The following is a 22,859-nucleotide window of genomic DNA, read 5'->3' as shown; positions in this document are numbered from 1 at the left end:
TGCTGTACAATGGTTATAAGAGTTCAGACTCTATTCTGAAGGCATTGTAAGAGGATAAACCCAAAATTTTATGTAACGGTTATCATAATTCTGTTGTTGGTATTTCTGTTCTAATTGCATAAATATTTGCTAGTGCATATATGGTATATGACAACTTTCATTTAACCACCATACGGAATAAACTGTAATACTCTGTTACCTGCTCTTTCTGATTAAGAGGGAGTTCAGTGAATCTCCCTGTCTTCTGGGGAGCTCAACAAGTTTTTATTTCTGGCAGTTCATTAACATTACTCAATCTTTGGATGGCAAGGATAGAGACTACTGTCTCTAGGTTAGAGATGGGGATGTGGAATCAGAAAAACTTAGAGCTATAAGGAACTTTAAAGCTTGACTAATTGGACCCTTTATTTTACAGATGAGAAAAGTGAAACCAAGAGAAGGTAAAAGACAGAAATTTGGAGATCGTCTGGACAAGAGCTGGAATAAAACACGAGGCCACTTGATCCCCCAGCTTATTTCCCAACAGTAACCCCTGATAGATTTCCCTCTTGTGCCCAATATTTAAGATGAGCTAGATAAGAAAAGCCAGGTTTGTTTAGGGTTTACCCATGGAAAAGGATTCCTGCCTCTTCCCATCCCCAGTCTAGGGTCTAAATTAAACTCAACTATAGAATCTAAGACACTTGTCCAAAGCGAGAGTTCTTTTTTTTTAATTAATATTTTTGGAGTATAGTTGCTTTACAATGTTGTGTTAGTTTCTGCTGTACGGCAAAGTAAATCAGCTATATGTGTGTGTATATATATATGTATACATATATGTGTGTGTGTATGTATGTGTGTGTATATATATATATATATATATATATATATATATATATATATATATATATCCCCTCTTTTTTGGATTCCTTCCCATTTAGGTCACCACACAACACTGTGTATATGTCAACCCCAATCTCCCAACTCATCCCCCCTTCCCCCCTTGGCATCCATATGTTTGGTAGACGTAGAGTGAGAGTTCTTAAATGAACAGAGATGCAAGACCTCTTCTTAACTTTGACAATGAAGTGTGGTTGAAATGAGGGGCAACATCTCTCAGTGAGGCCCCTTTTGTCATTGATACTCACTTCATAACACTGTTCAGGGAGTTTGCTTACAAACTAGCTCATATTAGAAAGTTAAACAGCCCTAGGTGTAATCCACAGAGCAAGGAAAAAAGGAATGAAGGTGCGTGTGTGTGTGTGTGTGTGTGTGTGAGAGAGAGAGAGAGAGAGAGAGAGAGAGAGAGAGAGAGAGAGAGAGAGAGAGAGAAACTCCTGACTGGTGCCAATCTACTAAGGAATGATGTTATTATTATGGGTGGAAGGAGCAGGTTAAGGAAGGAAAGTCAGAAAGAACATGGTTGCCAAGGACTGTTATCAATTAACATTCTGGAAACCACAGCCATACTTTTCTTTGGGGAGACTATAAAATGAGACCATAAAGATTCATTGAGCCAACAAGGCTTTGCTTGCATGTTGGTGTGGGCAGTAGGGAATAAGGATCAAGAGGCTCACAAAGGGATCCAGACATCTGCTTTATTGGAGTGGAAAAACCATCATAGCAATTTCCACAATATATCTGCCAGGACAACGTGTCATGGAAGCCAACTAAACTGGCTGAGAGTAGCCATAAGCTTCATAAAGAGAGAAAGAGTTTTAATTCAAGAGGTGCTGCTGAGTTGTGAAAGAAGCGGGCCAGCCCTATATCATAGGCTCACATCTCGGTCTGATGGAAATGTCAATCCTGGGTTCTCTTGTTTTCTGAGAAAGAAGGACCCACCTTTGGAGAAACAAGCTATTGAACATCTCCCTGTTCCTTTTTGCTGGTTCCATGAATTCTTTGTGCCGCTCTAGAAGGCAATAACATTTTTGGCCTGCCTCTTTGTGGCCTAAATAATGCAGAGGTCAAATCTTGTAACCCCAAAATACTACTGAGATTTGGGCATGACGGTCAAGGAGTTGGGCCTAAAAGCTTAGCAAATGTTGGGAACAAAGAACAGCGTCAAGTTAAAAGCAGGGCCCTCTCCCAGGGAGTAAGTGGAAGCTGACAGTCTAGACTAGGAGCCAGCAAATTTTTTCTGTAAAGGATCAGGTAGTAAATATTTTAGACTTGCAGGCCATAGAGTCCTAGTCACAGCTACTCTTCTGCCATTGTAGAGCAAAGGCAACCATAGACAATACATAAATAAATGAGCGTGCCCATGTTCCAATAAAACTTTATTTATGGGCAGTGAAACTTGAATTTCATATAATTTTCATACCATTTTTTTTGTAAAATTTATTTCCAACCATTTAAAAATTTAAAACCATTCTTAGCTCATGTGCCATACAAAAACAGACAACAGATTTGGCCCACAGGCTATAGTTGCAGACTCATCTAATGTGGTCCAATAGATGTATGATGAGAGCCATGCATGTAACCTAAAATTTCCTAGTAACCCCATGTCAAAACTAGACAGAAACAGGTGAAATTAATTTTAATAATATATTTTATTTAACCCAATATATCCAAAATGTTGTCATTTCAATGTTATCAGTATAAACATTACCAATGAGATATTTTACTTCCCCTTTTTTCATACTAAGTTTCTAAAATCTGGGGTGTATTCTACACTTATAGCATGTCTCTATTCATTCTAGCCATATTCCAAGAGCTCAATAGCTACATATGGCTGGAGGATACCATGTTGGACAGTGCATGCCTTGAACAGTGTTTTCAAACTTTAGCTTGCATCAGAATCACCTGGAGATCTGTTAAAATACAGATTTCTGGGCCCTATCCCCAGAGCTTCTCATTTAGTAGATTTGGGGAAGGCCCCAAAACTTGAATTTCTAACAAGTTGCTAGGTGGTGTTGATGTTGTTGGTCTGGGGACCACACTTCGAGAACAAATTGTCTAGAAGCTGAGCAACAGGAGATAGTAGAGAAGCATTAGGAGCCAGGTATATGTAAAAGCAAGAGGTGAAAAATGAACATTAAACAACAATGAGGTACCACTACACACTAAAATGGACAGAATTCAAAACACTGACATCACCAAATGCTGGCAAGGATGTGGAGCAACAGGAACTTACATTCATTGCTGGTGGGAATGAAAAATGGTGCAGCCATTTTGGAAGACAGTTCGGCAGTTTCTTACAAAACTAAACATACTTTTACTCTGCAATCCAGCAGTCATGCTCCTTGGTATTTAATTTTGTAGGTGTCCTAGGAAAGGGAAAGATGGAGAACTCTGCCTAATTAGGAGTCAGCTCAGAATCTGAGCAGGTTTTTAAAGCTTTTGCAATGGCACAACTATTTCCAGGCTCTAATATAGAAATTCGGCTGCTGAAAGATTGCAAAACGAAGGTGGGCTGTGTGTTTTCAGGAAGATTCTATAAATCCAGAATCTACTTCCCACCTTAAGGATACAAAATCATTCAATTTGAAAACCACATCTTTTGAGGAATGTCCTTTAATTTTTTACCTTTTAGAAGGAAGCCTGCTTGCAGCAGTATATCACAACACAAAGCTTTAATGGAACTTTAAAAAAGGACCTCTAGTAAGTCCTCAAACTCTGTGGTCTAAATTAAAACTCTGGATATTAATCAAAGAAAAAAGAAGAAGTTGTTTTCCAGTCCCTTGGTGTCAAAAGACCTTTCATTCGATAGCCAGGGGATCCCTCAAATTCAAGAGAATATTAAAGGCCTAAAGGAAATTTATAAAGACATCTTTTTAAAAATGTCTTTTTCTGGTGGCACTCGTTTATGAATCTTTTCTAACCTCCAGTTCCAATCAAACACTGAGAAATAGCAACTCAGTTTTGGAGAGCCATGTAACAGAGGTATTCAGAACATTTCAATTTACAATGAAAACCCTAGTTCCATGCCTAATTCATAGCTTAAATATCAAATATACCCCCGTTAGAATCCATCCAAGAAATAAATGCGATACTTAGAAAAAGATCAGAATATTAAAAGATGAAAGAGAACATTAATTCTGACCTTTGAAGGGATAAGAGAAGTATTTGCCATATGAAATGCACATTAATGTTATCTTTGATAAATATCAACTCAAGTACCTCCCCCCACTCCTAGTAGAAACATTTGCTCAGCAAAGGTAAATGCATGAATTTTTCAGGGTCTCATCTCAAACTAAGTAGAAACCTACACGTTTCCTGGAGCACAGATTAAGAGAGAATGACCTACAACCCCATCTAACCAGAAGGGGAAAAGCAGAAACAAGCTTACTACCTACCAAAGAAGAAGCTCTAAAACTAATGCTAGAGATCCAGAAAAACACTAATTTGAGTATACGAAAAAGAAAACGTAGTTTTTTTTTTGCAGTACGCGGGCCTCTCACCGCTGCAGCCTCTCCCGCTGCGGAGCACAGGCTCCGGACGCGTAGGCTCGGTGGCCATGGCTCACAGGCCTAGCCGCTCCGCGGCATAGGGAGTTCCTCACGGACCGGGGTACGAACCCACGTCCCCTGCATCGACAGGCGGACGCCCAACCACTGCGCCACCAGGGAAGCCTGGAAACGCAGTTTTAAATAGCTCTAATAAAGAGCATTTTGTAAGCCTCCCAACAAGCTATTAGAGGTTGAGAAATAGTATCTGGCAGCCCAGTTAATTTCAAAAGGTATAATTTAAGGAGTTTAGTCCCTCAAATCAGAGAAGCCTGTGAAGAATTGCATGGTTGAAATCACAGCAGGTTTGCAGCCCATTTGAATCGTTGGACCAAGAGTCCATTGAGAAGCTGGAAAACTCATTTAATAGAGATGTGAGCATATATAACAATTCTGCAGCGATTTAATTATATACTGACTTGAAATTATATGACGGCTTTCTATGGAGGATTAATTCAGAGTTCTCTCTTTGGCATTGAGGTTGTGCCACTAATATTACACCTTGAATTTTCAAAAATAAGCACTTGGGGGCTTCCCTGGTGGCGCAGTGGTTGAGAGTCAGCCTGCCGATGCAGGTGACGCGGGTTCGTGCCCCGGTCCGGGAAGATCCCACATGCCGCGGAGCGGCTGGGCCCGTGAGCCATGGCTGCTGAGCCTGCGCGTCCGGAGCCTGTGCTCCGCAATGGGAGAGGCCACAACAGTGAGAGGCCCGCGTACCGCAAAAAAAAAAAAAAGAGCAAAGGACTTAAATAGATATTTTTCCAAAGAATGTACACAAATGGTCAAGAAACACGTGAAAAGATGCTTAACATCATTAGTCATAAGGGAAATGCAAATCAAAACCACAATAAGATACGTTACACCCTCTAGAATGGCTATTTTTTTTTTTAAAAAAAAGGAAAATAACAAGTGTTGGTGAGAATGTGGATAAACTGGGATCCTGATGCATTGTTGTGGAAATGTAAAATGGTGCAGCTGCTGTGGAAAAGTTTCGTGTGGAAAATGTTAAACAGAATTACCATATGACCCAACAATTCCACTCTTAGGTATATATATATATCCAAAAGAATTGAAAAAGGGAATCAAATAGATATTTGTACACTAATGTTCATAACAGCATTATTCATAACAATGAAAAGGTGAAAACAATTCAAGTGTCCATCAGCTGATGAATGGACAAAATGTGGTATACACATAAAATGGAATACTATTCAGCCATAAAATGGAGTGAAGTTCTGACACGTACAGCAACATGGATGAACCTTGACATTATGTTAATAAGACAGTCACAAAAGGACAAATATTGTATGATTCCACTTATATGAGGTACCTAGAATAGGCAAGTTCATAATGATGGAAAGTAGAATAAAGTTCCCCAGAGAGTGGAGGGGGGGGAAATATGAGTTATTTTTTAATTGGGTACAAAGTTTCTGTTTGGGATAATGAAAAATTTCTGGAAATGGATAGTGATGATGGTTGTACAACATTGTGAGTGTACTTAATGCCACTGAATTTTACACTCGAAGGTGGTTAAAATGCTACATCTTATGTATATCTTACTACAATAAAAAAGATACATAAGAGGATTCACAGCTTTTCAAAATCATTCTGGGTGTTATGGGAGAGAGAGAAAAGACAGTACGCTCTGTGAATGGCAGGGTGGAATATGCTCCACATCAGCAACTTTAAGGGTGAGGTAGGGAAAGAAATGTAATTGGTACAGCCACGTCGCCTAAACAGCTTTCTTTTTCTTTTTTACATCTTTATTGGGGTATAATTGCTTTACAATGGTGTGTTAGTTTCTGCTTTATAACAAAGTGAATCAGTTATACATATACATATGTTCCCATATGTCTTCCCCTTGCGTCTCCCTCCTTCCCACCCTAAACAGCTTTCTTAACTCAAAGCTGAGAAAAGAATCTGAAATAACTCTCAGAATAATACGGGCCAATAAAACGTGTCCCCCTATCCTATTTCCATTTGTGCCGGAGTTAAAAAGAACATCTTCCACTTAATTGAGCGCTTCTCAAATTTTTATTTTAAACATACGTGCCCTAAAGGTGGCTACTGTGTTTACTTTGATCGTCTTCAGCATTTCAACGCACACGAAATTGTTTAGCATTGTCTGGGGAGAAAACCTTGAGATATCACATCCCCAAATGGGACCGCCGATGTGAACGGCCTGTCTGGTACAGGTCAGAGTAAACTTTGTTCAGGAGTTCCATTAGCACCAAGATGCCTTCACCCCCACCGAAGTGTGGGGCCTAGGACAGAGAAAAGCTCTCTTCCCCCTCGGAAGGGGCTCTCCCAACAACACCCAACTCCATAACTCTTTCCTCACGCTCCGTTAAGCGGGCCCACGTCTATCACTCTCCGGGTGGCTCCAAAGGATTCTGGGAGTTAGGGGCGGGACCGGGGACAAAAAAGAAATGTTGGCCCAAGGTGAGCAGCCGATAGGTTTAGGATTATCGGCTGGTTGCTGAGCGATTTCTCAAATCTTCCCGACAACTTGCATCACTTCTCCCACCGGGTACGCCCGCGCTCCTTCTCTTCCTTCCACGCTCCGCCCCCTAGGCTGCCCTATTAGCCAATCATCAGGTGGGTGCTTGACGGGCCGGGCCAATCCCGAACACGCTTACTTTGAGCGGGAAAGTCTCAGAAGCTCCGGGAGAGAGAGGTCGCCTAACTGCCGGTTCTTGGCCTTGTCTCTGGGTGGGAGAGTGGTAACAGGCCCTGGAGGCAGCCGCCCATTGGCCAGGCAGCGGGCCAATGAGGGGTGCGAAGCGGGGAGCGGCCCTGCCATAGGGGCGGGGCGAGGCGGGCAGGTGCCAGGTCGCGTGCTGGTAGCGAGCCGGTGCAGACAATGTAACGGCCTTTCCCCCCCACCCCGCCCCTCCCTCCCTGCTCTGGTCTCCGCACCCACAGACCGGCTCCAGGCAGAGCTGTGGGCGGCGGCGGCGGGGTGCGGGCTGAGGGAGCCGGGCCTCGACGCCCCCTCACCCCCGTACCCGAGGAGCTGTGCCTAGTCCAGGAGGGGCTGGGGGCACCATGGAGGTGAGCGGCGGAGACGCCCGTCCGCCCTCTTACCCCCCAGACCTGAGGGAGGGACCTGAGGTAACCCACGGGGACGGTCCGGGTCCGGGTGTTGGCCGGGCTTGGAGGACGGCGACGGTGAGGAGAGACTGAGGAGCGGGCGCGTCCCTGGACGCGGGTCTCTGAGGCGGCCAGGCCGGGCGGGAGAGGCCGGGTCACCAGCTAGGAGCCCCGACGGGGCGCCCGGGCGGCGCCGCGGGGGTGAGCGGGGGGCGCAGCGGTCGGTCGGGCCGGGGCCTGGGGGCGCGGTGCGGGCTGACAGGACGGGCGGCCGGGCTGGGGCGGGAGGTGACGGCCCGCGACGCCCGGGCTGCCGCTACCTCCTCCACGTTGGGCCGCGGCGGCGCTGAGGCGGAGGCCGGCGGCGAGGGCCCGTCGGGTGGGCGAGGGCCGCGCCTCGGGGTCGGGCCTGAAGGTGGAGAGGGAAGCCGGGGCCCCCAAATGAATGTCCTGGGAACTGATTCCGGGTGGAGCTGGGCGCACAGCCGACGTGGAGCCATCGTCCGGCCGTTTCGGTCCTGGCTCTAACCTGCATGATGTCTCTCTCCCGTTCCCTATCCCCGTTTCGTGCAGCGGAAAGTCGCGTTACGTGGAGGTGCGAATCGCTGCTGGAACCTCAGTGTCGACGCCAGCAGTCGGCTAACAGATGTCTTCAACAGCGTGATGTTGACTGGCTCCCCTTCCTTCTATGATTGCTGCAAGTCGCAGGTCAGTTCCTCGGCTCTGCCTTTGGTAGAGGATTTTTTTCTCCATCAGATCCAGCACCACCCCCACTCCCACCCCCCAGGCCATTCACATAGGTGTTTAAATTGCTCCATGTTTAGGACCAGACACCCGGTAACAATATTTTTTTTTAATAAATTTATTTATTTATTTTTGGCTGCGTTGGATCTTCGTTGCTACGCGCGGGCTTTCTCTTGCAGCAGCGGGGTCTATTCTTCGTTGCGGTGCGGGGGCTTCTCGTTGCGGTGGCTTCTTTCGTTGCCGAGCACGGGCTCTAGACCTGCGGGCTTCAGTAGTTGTGGCACACAGGCTCAGTAGTTGTGGTGCACGGGCTTAGTTGTCCCGCGGCATGTGCGATCTTCGCGGAAGGAGGGCTCGAACCGGTGTCCCCTGCATTGGCAGGTGGATTCTTAACCACTGCGCCACCAGGGAAGTCCCCGGTAACAGCATTTTAAATAGAGTCTGCAGAATACACACTGGTTTCGAAAAAAAGTTAAGGAATAAGATTTTTCGTTGATTCTTATTTTTGTCTTGTCCTCAGCATGACGTGATGCCAGAAATGTAAGAAAAATCTGTATTTACTAAGACCATAAAATATTTCTTCCTTCCGGCGTTTATTGTAAGTCGGTGCAAACATACGTTTTATAATTTAAATTTTTCTTTACTCTTTTATTCTCTGGCTCTAACAATGTCTTTGGTGACATGCTGCCTTTTACCTCACGTAAAACATTTAGTTTTGTTGTTAATCGTGTTAAATTAAGCTTAGGTTAATGTAAGCCATTTTCATTTGAAATTATTTAACCAGGACATCACTGTTGATATTGTTATACTTTGAATTATAACAATATCCTGAAATAAATAATTTTATTTAATTCACACTACAACCTTGTATAGTATTATACCCACTGTACAGATAGAGAAACTGAGGCTCAGAGCGTTTGACTTGTGCCCTAAGTGACAAAGCCCATGTGGAACCCAGCTCTTTTTCACTGCCAAGACCAGCATTCCACTGCTCTCTGTAATGTTTACATAACTACTAAAATTTACTTGGATTTAATTTCAGTTGATTAAACATAGCAAGGATAAAGTGATACATTTTGCAGTTATCTAGAGTAATTAATATGCCAACCCTAAGCATTTGCATATTTAATTTCCAGAAATATTTTGACTGAGAAGGATCCAGATATTTAAAGTATAATTGTTAGAATCCACCACATTACTTTAGTTGCTTGTTTTATCCTGGCATATTACAGTTAAATCAATCTTTTAAAAGGATTTTTTCTAATACTCAAATCTTACTTTAAAGTATAAAATATACTTGAAATAATACTCCCAAAATACATTTAGTTTCAAATACTGTTTACTTCATTTGATATTATATAATCTGAAAATGCTTATTTTGTTTAAGCAACTCTTTCAAAAAATGAACAATTATTTATGTCACTTTGGATACTTCAAACCTAAAAGAGAGTTAAGGGGGTCTGTGATAAAAACTGCAGAACTAAAGAAATAAAATTATGAAAGGTTCTAACAATAAAATCCTTTATAAAAGTTACTGCTAACAAACAGAAATTTTGGAAAGGCAGTTTTTAGTGGCACTGTTAGCAAAATCCCTTCTGTGCCTCAGTTTCTCCAGCTTCAGAATAGTCAACAAAATATAAGCTATAAACGAGAAAATTATAATGTGTAGGTTTCAAATAGTAATCATAACTGGAATTTAAACAAATGGCTGTAAAATATTTGAGATTCTTGAAGGTGAGTGATTAGAAGGTATTAATTTTCATATATTATTGGTATAAACTCAGTGAATGTTTAAAGTGTTATTTTTCAATTATCATGTCTATGAAGAACAGAAGTTTAGGAATGTTTTGATCTAAACATGTTTTATCTCTTTTTACATAAATTTCGATTAAGAGAATGAAAGCAATTAGAAAATATTTTTAACCAGGATTATATACCTTCTATATTTATAAGAAAATACTATTTCTACTGTGTTTATGCCTGGATATTTATAGTTATTACATCTCACGTTTTACTAGCTCCTTATTTGGAGAGTTAAAAATTGTGAATCTGGGCTTCCCTGGTGGCGCAGTGGTTGAGAGTCCACCTGCCGATGCAGCGGACGCGGGTTTGTGTCCCGGTCCGGGAAGATCCCACATGCCGCGGAGCGGCTGGGCCCGTGAGCCATGACCGCTGAGCCTGCGCGTCCGGAGCCAATGGGAGAGGCCACAACAGTGAGAGGCCCGCGTACCGCAAAAAAAAAAAAAAAAAAAATTGTGAATCTATACTTTCAGACTATTTTAAGTATTTAAAATTTGAGGGGGCAGTATTTTCACTGTACCTCAATCCCTTTGGGAAGGAGGCAGGACTTGTAATAATTCATTAAAATCTTAAAACTCAAACTTTTTATCTTATTTACTCAAAATTCATTATAGAAGTGTTAAGAAAAAAGAAAATGAGCTTGTTTTTTCTTCTAATTGTAATATCTTTAAAATTTCTTAAAATATAACATGTCTCATCTCATTTTTACACTTTCTCTTGGAAATAGAAACTAGGCTGAAAATTAAAGATATTGTTTTAAAAGGCCCTAATGTAGGAGTAAGAAGGCCTTGAGATTGGGTTTTAGTTTTGTCACCTCTTAGCTCAGTAACTTTTAGCCTCCATTTCCTCATTTTTAAAATATAGAGAATATCCATGTCATAAAGTTGACTGGATACAATAATGTTTGTGGAATTTCTTTGAAAATTCTATGTAAATGTACATTCACTTTTTTTTTCACAGATTGGGGGCAGTAAGACTGAGTTTTGTAAATGATTTATTAAAAATAATACTGCTATAGTCCACATAATGCTCATCTGTTCAAAAAATTAAAACTGCAATAACTGTAGGTGTTTTATACCAGTGATAAGCAACAGGTACTGAACGGGACCAAAATTTTCTTGGAATAACCACGCCCACTTGTTTACATACTGTCTATAGTTGCTTTGGTGCTAGAACAGCAGAGTTGAGGAGTTTCAATAGAGACCTTAACACAGCAAACGCTAGAATATTAATTATCTGGCCCTTTACAGAAAAAAATCGCCAACCCCTACTGTAAAGTAAGCATAAGTGGCTAAGTCTAGATTTGTCTCCCAACTCCTCAAATTTCCGATTATTTGGCTAATATTCTGTAATAAATGCAGTTTTGATTGTGTCTGGTATACAAACATGTCTTTAAAATTTCAGAGTGAAGACAGTGTTGACCTAAGGCAGACCTATGCTCCACTTTCTTCATCAACAGAATATGCAAGTTCTGTAGATTCTTCACTTTTCTATGCACCATCGTCTATGTATGGAGATGATATTAAACAGCCCTCTAATTCTCAGATCAGTGTAAAGAACAGGTAAATTAATAAATTAGATTTCTCAGGCTAAATGAAGTGTTTTTAAGTTTGATTACATGGGAACGTAGTTGTATTAGCTCTTTGTTCCCTATATCAGCATTTTTATGTTATGGCATAATTTTGTTTATCAAACTTTTAGGAAATCTTAAACAGGATAGTTACATGTGTATAATTTTTTCTTATTACTTTTTTTTCATTCATTAGAGGCAACCCTGAGTAAATCTTAAGTTCCTCTTTCTAAAGATAACTTATATAAATGAGTTACAGTTTTTCAATCTATTTTTTTAATCCAATTCTAAATTTTCGGTAATTTTTCCTTCACAAGTATACAACAAACAGGATTTTATCAAACATAAGATACTTTAATTATTTTTCTGTTCAATTCCAGTAATAATAAGGGCCTACTCTATGTCAGATTCTCTCCTACTGGGGATATTAGAATTAACATGGCAAAAATTATCCCTGCCTTTATAGATCTTACAGTAATGATGATGATGATGACGACAACTTGTCAGGCACTGCAAGTATAGTGAGGTTTGAAAGAAGTAGTATAGAATATTATGGGAGCTTACTGCCAAGAGAAGCTTAAGGGAGTGACAATACCTTTATGTTAATTATAATAAGGGAGCAGTTAATAGAGGCCGATGCATCTTTAGTTTAACCAGGACATAATTATTTTTAAAATCTACTAATTAATTAAATAATTGTTAAAAAATTTTAATTTGGTAAGTTCTCTAAAATAGTGATTTTATTAGAAGGACTATATAACATATAATTCCACAAAAAACAAAAATATTTTTTAAGTTGATACTAGTTCATTGAAAAACTTCACACTTTACAGAAATATATAAAGGCAAGCAGAATTTTACCATAACCTTGCCTCTCCACCTCCCAGTAACAACTATTAACAGTTTGGTATATATTACATAGAATATTTTTCTAGATATATACTAACATTATTAAACCAAAAAACTTTATATTGAATCTTTTTGAAATAACAAGATGTAGTGGAAAAAGCATTAGACTTGTAGGCAGACCATTTACTCAGCAAGTGTATAGTAAAGCATGGCAAATCACATGCCCTTGCAAAATTCAAGTTTCTTAATATCACACATGATCATTTATTCAACAGCTTAACGATTACTAATATCTTCCCTTCCTATGTTATGAAGATCAATGAAATTTTGAGTGTTATGCAAATATAAGGTATTTTTATTTATTTCTAAAATGTCCTAACACTATGAAATGATAGACATAAAATATGAAAAAACAAGAAATTACAATTTAAAACAACATATTACTTCTAGGAACAAATTACCCCAAATCCATAAGCGGTAAAAAGGCACCAATTTTCCATCTCCTTGTGGCTTTTACATTTTGTATTATTTAGATAGTTTTAGTCACTAGGTAGGATTTCAGGTACATGGAGTACCAGTCACTTCTTCGGCAAAGATTTAGGGGTAGCCTCCAAATCTTTTACATTTAAGGGACAACTGCAATGTTGCTGTGATATCTAGGATGACCATATCACATTTCACTTTTTAATCCAACGTTTAGTATGAAGAGTCACAAAATAGAGCAACAGGTTCATATGGTTTTCAAATCACAAATGGAAAAACTGAGCAAGTGTTGTTGATGTAATGATGTATACTAGGACTAAACATGATTTCAGGAGCAGCCATGGTACCAACCGTGTCTGCAACATCATGGATCAGAGATTTGTATCTTGATCACCTAAAACGAATAGCATGTGTTTTGGAGAAATAAGAGGTAAGCATACATTGTGAACTAGACATAGGATTTGGAATGAAGGAGAAATACTTATGTAACGTAAACACTATGCTAAAGTGGAAAATATTCTGAGTTCCTGTTCCCTTTTTATTTGAAATGATGGTATAGAGTCAATCCAAATATTTTATCGAAAAATAATGGCAGAATAAGTCTGGAAATAGAAATCAATATATTGTATTTCAATATGAGCAAAAGTATTTACATGTGATATTCATTTATCTTTAGGATTCAAACAGAAAGAAATGACTATGGTAGTGAAACAGACTTATATGGACTTGTGTCTAACATTTTGGAAGAGCAAGATAAATCACAGCCATATTTCACTGAGGGGTTAGTATATTATATAAGCTATACAGTGTGTAGTAAACCTTTAAATTCCCAGGTACTAGATTACCCTATTAACTTTTATTTTTAGTTAATAGAGGATCGTCTGACAGTAGACATCTTAATTCAGATATTTGTTTCGAGAAGCCTTGATTTTGCTGTGGTGCTTGCCATACAATTGAAAGTTTAATTTGCTATTAAGAACTTTCATTTGTTGAGGTGTGCTTAGAGCAGGGGATCTGAAGAAATGGCTCGTCTGTTTACAACATACCCGAGAGGAATCTGGGTTCATTGTGACAAGGGGCACAAAACTTGTGGCCTTCCTATGAACAAATACCCAACACGTATCCCCCTGCACCTCCATGTGGCTGCTGGGCAGGACCAGTGGGACAGGGCTCAGTACTGGAAGGAAAGCTACAGCATGCAGTGGGGAAGTTTGCCACGCGGAGCCTGTCTGGTCCACGTGTGGGTGGGCCATGAATGGTCTTATAGGCATAAAGGCTTTGAACCCCTCTCTTCAAAAAAAGCAGAAAAATAGATTCCAACTATATGCCATTCTGGAAAAGGCAAAACAATGGAGACAATAAAAAGATCAATGGTTGTCAGGAGTTTGCGGGGAGAGGGGAGATGAATACATAGAGTACAGAAGTTTTTATGAGGGGTGAAAATACTTTGTATGACATTATAATGATTTTATGTCATCATACTTTTGTCCAAACCCATAGAACATGAAACACTATTCACTTCGTAAAGTGAACCCTAAGATGAACTAGGGATGTTGGTGATTATGATGTGTCAATGCAGTTCAGCCTTGGTTAAAAAAAAAAGTCTTAAAATGAATTAACACTCGGGGTAGACGTTTTTGGCAAAACTTTTGTTTCACTTTTATATATGTATACACATTATATATGTGTGTGTTTGTTGGATTGTGATGTAAAATGTGCTTTTTAGATTAAAAAAGTTTGCAGGCTACTGTAGTTATACTGGCAAATAAAAGACAAATTAATTTTTTTTTTTAAAAAAGAACTTTCATTTGGAAACTTGCATAATTATTCTTGCATAATTCAGAGCTATTTCCCTTGAGTTCATGAGCTAAAATTTGGCTTAAAGAATATACATTCCAAGGACTTTTATACTTAGACCTACAAAAATAAAACTATCATTACTGCTGTGCAGAAATATGTATGGATTTTATTCATACGGTAAAAATTTTTTAAGTATGCTTTAATCGTTTTATTTGGGTGTGGAAGCCATGTTATGCGGCACGTGGGATCTTTAGTTGCAGCATGCGGGATCTTTGGTTGCGGCCTGTGAACTCTTAGTTGTGGCATGTGGGATCTAGTTCTCTGACCAGGGATTGAACCTGGGCCCTCTGCATTGGGAGCACAGAGTCTTAGCCACTGGACCACCAGGGAAATCCCAGCACATCTTTTTTATTTAAAAAACATTGAGGTCAACAACACTTTTGTATTATATAATAACTTAATTAAAAGAAAAACTTATTTTGGTTTCTACTTACTATATATAAACAATTCATGTGGGGACTTCCCTGGTGGTCCAGTGGTAAAGAATCTGCCTTCCAATTCAGGGAACACAGGTTCGATCCCTGGTCGGGGAACTAAGATCCCACATGCTGCGGGCAGCTGAGCTTATGCGCCTCAATGAGAGAGCCCACGTGCCACAAACTACAGAGCCCATGCACTCTGGAGCCCGTGCACCCCACAGCTAGAGAGAGAAAACCCACACGCCACAGCTAGAGAGAAGCCCGCGGGCCGCAACATAAAAGAGCCTGCATACCTCAACAAAGATCCCACGTGCCGCAACTAAGACCCGACACAGATAAAAAAGAAAGAAAGAAAAATAAATTAAAAAACAAAACAAAACAATTCATGTAAGACCATGTAGTCACCAGCCTCAGGCCTTAGTATATGTCTCTTGGGAAAGTATAGTGAAGACATATTAAGATTACAATGCATATTTATATAGCATATAGCACATTTCAAGTTATAGTTATTTGGATGTAATGGCAGCTTATAAGGCAAAGTTGGAAAGGATTAGAGATTGGTGAGGTGGGGCAATATAAATGTTTTTGAAAGCCTTTCCTACCTTCTCCACTAAGAAAATAAAGACTTTTAAAACCTAAATTGTAATTAAATGTATTTACTTGTTCTAGGACCTGCTCCTCCAATTTAAAGCCAGTTTGGCCAGTGAACACAAGCAGATTTGCAGATCACCATGACCTCTTAACAGAAACCAAAAGGCCAATAGATACAGCCATCTCTCAGCAAGCTTTTTATACTGGTGAATCTGTGTCAGCAGTGGAAAAGCAGTACCTGCATAATAGTAATCTGATACCACAACAAAAAATAGATGAACTTTATCATGGATTTACTGGTTTAGACCTTGAAGAACAATGGATGTACCCCTCACGAAGTGATCATTCTAACTGTTACAGTATTCAGACAAATGATACAGCTAAGACGACATTTCAAGAATATCTATCTATCAAAAACTGTTTTACACCCCACATTGGTCTGTCTGACATCATGAAAGAATCAGGAGTTGATACCTACTCTTATGGAAGAGAAAAAATATGTGCTAAAGGTCTTGAAGCACCATTACAGCAAAAGAGGGCAGAGATGTTTCTTTCCCAATTTAATAGATACAATGAAAATGCAGATTATTGTAGATACCCAGAATATGCTTATCCTAATAAGGCTAAGCTGAATAAATGTTCAAATTTTAGTGTCCAAGATAGTAAAAAATTAGCCAGTGGCACACCTGAAACACCAACTGTAGAAGCAGACACCTACACAAAGTTATTTCAGGTTAAACCAGCAAATCAGAAAAAAATGGAGGCGACAATACCTGACCAGCAGAATTTCACATTTCCAAAAACTATACCACATCTGACAGAAAAACAGTTAGCAAAGGAAGCATTTACTGCTGATTTTGGCTTAAAATCAGAATGTGGACTAAAACCTCACACAGCTTGTCCAGCTAATAATGATTTTGTCAATGTCACAGAAAAGCAACAGTTTACTAAACCTGACCCCCCAAATTCTGAGTATTTTAGGTCAGTGAATTTACTAGCAAACTCAGCAGCATCTTCAGGCAGTATCAACTTAAACAGACCAACTTGGATGAATGTCCAAACAAAAAATAACACTCTTATTCCTTATCGAAATCAAGGTAACTTGATGAAATTAAATACTCATTTAAGTGCAGCTTCAAAAGGTTCTAACCATTCTTCAGATTTCCTGCAACTATCATCTACAAATTTAACAGCAAATAGCAATTTATTTCAGAAGTATTGCCAAGAAAACCCTTCAGCATTTTCTAGTTGTGATTTTGGTTATAATGGTGCAGAAAGAATTCAATCTGTCAGTCACATGAAAGGACTGACAAAGACTGGAGAAGAAAATCTCTTTGAATCTGTTACCGATAAAAAAATAAAGCAGCCAAATGGATTTTATGATAACTATTCAGCTCAGCAGTATGGGATCATTGAAAATGTAAACAAACATTATTTTCAAGCTATGCCCCAGAGTGGCCATTATGACCCTGAGGAAGGGCCAAAGCATTTAGATAGCTTATCTCAAAATACATATCAAGATCTGCTGGAGTCACAGGGTCATTTTAATAGCCACAGACAGGGAAGTGGAGAGAACAATATTAATAGCCGTGTGAATCGCACACAGGTGTCATGCTTTTCTAATAATTATATGATGGGAGATTTAAGGCATAATCAGAGTTTTCAACAACTTGGTTCAAATGGGTTTCCCCTAAGATCCACACACCCACTTGGCCATTCAGTTGTTCCACTGTTGGATTCCTATGATTTGTTTTCTTATGATGACTTAAGCCATTTAAGCCCGTATTTCAATGATATGATGTATGGTGATAATTCCTTTTCTGGTTTTGTGCCAACTTTTGGATTTCAAAGACCAATTAAAACCCGTAGTGGACCAGCCAGTGAACTTCATATTCGTCTAGAAGAGTGCTATGAACAATGGAGAGCATTAGAAAAGGAGAGAAAAACGGTAACACAAAACTATCCATTTAGGTGTAACTTAGTATATCCCCTTTGCCTATCTTCATTTTATTTACCTTAGTGTAGCTTAAGAAAGAGTACTTGCCTTATTTTTAAGTTGCATTCTTCTATAATGTGTAGTATTTGTTAAGTTCGTGACTATAGAGAATTAATTAGGTAATTTAGAGACTAAAAATGCTTGGGGTTTAAAAAAATTTGTTATTTTAAAGTTTATTTTGCCTATTAGGTAGACTTTTTCCTTAATGGGTTAAAAGTTTATTTCTTTGAATTTTCTAAGTATTAAACTATTGGAGTGTTTAGGTATTTTATGCATTAAGTGTGACAGAAAAGTACTGTGGTACTGTGGTTTGTATTTGTTGCCTTTTGATACCAAAACAATTTTTATCTAAAGGAGTAATTTTCAATTTACTTCTTAGGCCTATGAGAAATATTATTCATGATTGAATCATATTTAGAAAATTTAGCATCTAAAAGTCATATAATTTTTTTACAGACTGAATTGGCCCTTGCCAAAAATTATCCAGCGAAAAAGGTATCGAGTACTAATAATACTCCAATTCCAAGGCTAACCTCCAACCCATCTAGAGTTGATCGCTTAATTGTGGATGAACTTCGAGAACAAGCCAGAGTAAGCTGTGAAAATATCCAATAGCAGATTTTTTAAACTGATAAAATTTTAAAATGCTTCAGCAAGTTAGAATTCTGAAGGATTTTAAAATCACATTTATGTGTAACTCTCTGAAATGTATTCTTTTCCATGTTTGGACCTAGAACTATTAGTTATTTAGGAAAGGGAAAATAGCCCCACTCAGTCATTGAAATAGTAGGTTTAATAGTCTAAGTGGTTCCTCTTCAAGCAACCCAAATTAGCAATGGAACTAATCCTCAACAGAAAGAAAATTCTTTTTAAGCAAAAATCATTTTGCCTTTTACAGGGAAAGTCCCATTTCTTAGTCACAAACATTTGTTTCCTAGCTTCATGAGCAAACTGCTTGCATTATACAAGATAGTAAATTAACAGGAAATTACCATATCTCATTTTCTTAACTCTGTACTCTTAACTTTATTTTTGGCTGCATTGGGTCTTCGTTGCTATGCATGGGCTTTCTCCAGTTGTGGCCAGCGGGGGCTACTCTTTGTTGCAGTGCATGGGCTTCCCATTGCGGTGGCTTCTCTTGTTGTGGAGCACAGGCTAGGAGCATGGGCTTCAGTAGTTGTGGCCCACGGACTCTAGAGTGCAGGCTCAGTAGTTGTGGCAGATGGGCTTTGTTGCTCCGCGGCATGTTGGATCTTCCCAGACCAGGGCTTGAACCCGTGTCCCCTGAATTGGCAGGCGGATTCTTAACCACTGCGCTACCAGGGAAGCCCACAGAGTCTTATTTTATTGAACATTAGTTTCTTACTTGTACCATGCTGTCTCTAAAATACAGATATGAACTACTTCAATGGAAAAAGATTGATTTTACCTAGCTTTCAGCCTCATTCAGTTGTAATTTTTAATCAAATTTGTAAATTTGTACAATGGAATTTATCAGTGGTATAGTCAGATACTGACATGGGTTATAGCCAAACGTTATAAAAACTTAGGTCTTCTGTTTTTTTCTTAAAACTGTTCCAAGTTAAATTTTCTTTTTCTCAGTAATACATTTCTAGGCAATAAATCAAAGGATTGCTAACTGTGGATATTAAGAAATATACTTTTTCCAGCCTTACTTAGGCTTCACCCTAATTTAGAAGGTTATGTTTATAGCTGTTATAATAATTTTGTTTATCTATATTTAGCAACATTAGATCAGTAATACGCAAAGGGCAAAAATATTTTTATGTGTACCACTTTCTAGTTTGCTGGTTTTGTGGAATTCTGAAAAAAATCTTTTAAAAGTTTATTAAGGGCTTCCCTGGTGGCGCAGTGGTTGAGAGTCCGCCTGCCGATGCAGGGTACAAGGGTTCGTGCCCTGGTCCGGGAAGATCCCACGTGCCGCGGAGCGGATGGGCCCGTGAGCCATGGCCGCTGAGCCTGCGCGTCCGGAGCCTGTGCTCCGCAACGGGAGAGGCCACAGCAGTGAGAGGCCTGCATACCACACACAAAAAAAAAAGTTTATTAAAAATCACCTGTGTAAATTTCTTTCTTTACACTTATCATTTATTCAAAATGATTGTCTTATTTTAAAAATACATAATTTGTAGTTCACTGGAGTTTTTTCTATGGTATTTTCTTTTGTTGTCTTATTTTCCCCTCAAGAATCTGGCTGGTTGTACAGTTGGGAAGAAAATATTTTATACCTGTACACTTGTGTTTTCTCCATGAGCTTAAACTGGGATAGACTTATTCCAAAGAAACTTGATAGGAGTGTGAGGTTAGAGGCATCATTCAGGTGCTTATTAATTGAGAGGTATTTTTCTACTCTCTCCAATCACTGAACACCAAGTTCTTAATGTGAATTTTAAATCATTTAGCTCCCAAAGGCAATTATTGTATTTATTTGATGTCCAAATCCTACTTACTCAAAAACTGCTCTTTCCTTACACCTTACAAGTTTAGAATTTCAAACAAGTTAGGCATATACAACTATGAAACGTACTACCCTTACTGATATACAGTGCTCTTCTTTAAGCTTAATTAACCAGAAGATTGAGACTTCCTGATTTTCCTTAGCAGTTTTGACAGTTATAGGATTTATTTTGTATTAGTTCAGCATAAGTTTAAATTGGTATTTTCTGGATTATGGATTCCTTAAAACTACCGCTAGCCAGTATTATTTCTGATTTCCAAAAGGAGAACTTTGGAGGCCCAGAAAGGAATTGCTGAAGTCAAGATTAATCAATCTAGGATTTCTCCTTTTTAGCTCAGTTTTTTTCCCTTTTAATTACAGTAACTCCTAATAATGCTCTATTTGCAGGCTATTCTCTTATTTGCCAAAAAGAATGTCATATCTTATATTTGCACTTACTGTTAATAACATGGAAATATTTGAATGTTTGACTTTTTCATTGTTGCTTATTCCCAGTAACTGACTACCCTTAAACCTTTTAGAATTAACATACACAAATAGGTACAAATACAGACTTTCCATCTTTGTTTCCTCCAGCATGGTGTCAGGACATAGTAAGCATTCGCTTATTTATTGATTATTACTGCTCTCATCTCTATTCTGCTTCATTGAAGATTTGTTTTAAGTTACTGACAGGGCAATGTGGTTACATGCCTCATCAAAATTTAAAATGTTTCCCTCAGGTTGTGACTTTACTGGGCAAAATGGAACGGCTTCGAAGCTCTCCCCTTCATGCCAGTATCTCTACAGCTCTTGATAGACACTTGGAGTCCATTCACATTGTACAGTCACGTAGAAAGGACGAAATTGTTAATGCTTCAAATCGGCAAAGGCAAGGTGTTCCTAGATGCCAAGATGACAGAGGTACAAACATTAATGCATATTCTTTTGATAAGGCACTGAGATAATTTGAATGTTAATAAAATCAGACTCTAAAGTTAAAGGGTTGAATTTCTAACATTTATACTTATCTAAAGAATAAATTGTTAAATGGTGCCCACATAACTTACTCCAGAAGTACTTTGATCTATTTTGCTAATATTACCCATTTAATTATAATAACTCTGTTAAAGTCTGTGTTCTACCCAAAGCATAGTCATGGTTATACAAGTCAGAAATAAATACAAGTATCAACACTTTTACATATTAAGTCAAGTACTTTGGTTAGCTCAGTCAATAGCCATCCTTCTTTTATAAAAATAATGTTTGATCATTTAGTAGCACAGCACGGGGTTTTATGAGTTAAGGGGTACTTAAATGGCATCTGATATGAACTGACCTCAAATATTTCTTTTACAGATGTTTTTGCCCTTGCTTCAGCAATTAAAGAGATGTGTGTGGCTACTCGGAAAGCACGCACTACCCTGTGGTGTGCACTGCAGATGACCTTGCCAAAAACAGCCAGTACAGCTGGCCAAACAGATGTGGAAAAGGCTTTACAAGATATAGTAAACTGTGAAGATAAAGTCCATGAAAGCCTAAATAGTAGCAATCCAATGAACCAGAGAGGTGAAGCAAACAAACATTAAGGAAATGCCAGCAGAAAGAAGAATAAAAAGCTGATAAGTAAATGTATCAAAACATGCTAAAAAATGTTAATGAACTTGTCAAACTTGAAAATTTCATTACATTAATTTTCTTTCAGATTTAAAGGTAATACCTTAATGAAGTCTAACTTCTATTTAAAAATCTTCTATTTGGAATGAATCAGATGTAGTTTAAAGTGAACTCAAAGCTAAAGTTGACTACCCTAGGGGTTCCTGGGTAGTCAAAGATAACAAGTTTAAGTAAATTAAATATTTCCTAACAGCTAAAATATTGCTGAAACCCATTCTGCAGTGCAGGTAAATGCAAATGTGAAATTCTTCTAGAAGATGTTTCATTTAGGTCTGCCTTAGTAAGTATAATTCCAAATAATGAATCTAAGTGACTGTAACCCAATTATGGCTACAGTCTAGTAACCAAGACATAGTTTTGATTGTGATATAAAAGTGTTTTCCTTACAAAACTGGATAATACCTAGGAAACAAAGGAAAACAAGGATGAACCCAATATTCATGTAAAAATATTTAAAATACTACCATATTTATAAATTTGAAATCTTAGTACCTAAGTATATGGAGGGAAATGCATCTGATTCTCCTAAAGCAGGGATAAAAGTGCCAGTGAAAAGACCATGCAAGTTACTGAATATAAAGCCTGTTCAAATCATTTGTGTATATTCTTTAAAATTTAATTATACTATCAATTATTAAATATTTCCAGTTTTAAAGTATTTTAACTGAATCAAAAACAAAACATTTCCTTTATCTGGATCTTTTAGACTTGATGCACAGTAACTAAAATAATGATTATTGTTTTAATATCCTTAGTTTGCTGCCTTTTATGAGGGTATCACGAAGTTCTAAAATGTATTTTTTTAAGGTTAATCTTTAACTTGTTTAGTTTGCAATTGGTTAGTGTATATTTTGTGTAGTTCTTCTGTTCATTAGTTTGCTTCTGTATTTTTTTA

General features: G+C 38.6%; 1 protein-coding gene across 1 annotated transcript; it reads left to right on the top strand.

The window, feature by feature from the left end:
- Nucleotides 1-7,475: 7,475 nt before the first annotated feature.
- On the top strand, nt 7,476-21,876 carry MEIOC (meiosis specific with coiled-coil domain; the record flags this gene model as incomplete). The annotated part of the gene is made up of 8 exons (XM_082861382.1): nt 7,476-7,541; nt 8,094-8,228; nt 11,469-11,626; nt 13,643-13,747; nt 15,915-17,784; nt 18,289-18,423; nt 21,031-21,211; nt 21,647-21,876. 8 exons carry the CDS (start codon nt 7,476-7,478, stop codon nt 21,874-21,876), a joined length of 2,880 nt encoding a protein of 959 aa, XP_082717508.1.
- Nucleotides 21,877-22,859: the final 983 nt, after the last annotated feature.

This window comes from Leucopleurus acutus, assembly GCF_964270905.1.
Source record: "Leucopleurus acutus genome assembly, chromosome: 19".
NCBI lineage: Eukaryota > Metazoa > Chordata > Mammalia > Artiodactyla > Delphinidae > Leucopleurus > Leucopleurus acutus.
Note: the sequence above shows the minus strand (reverse complement) of the source record. Positions and strands in the feature narration are given on the sequence as shown.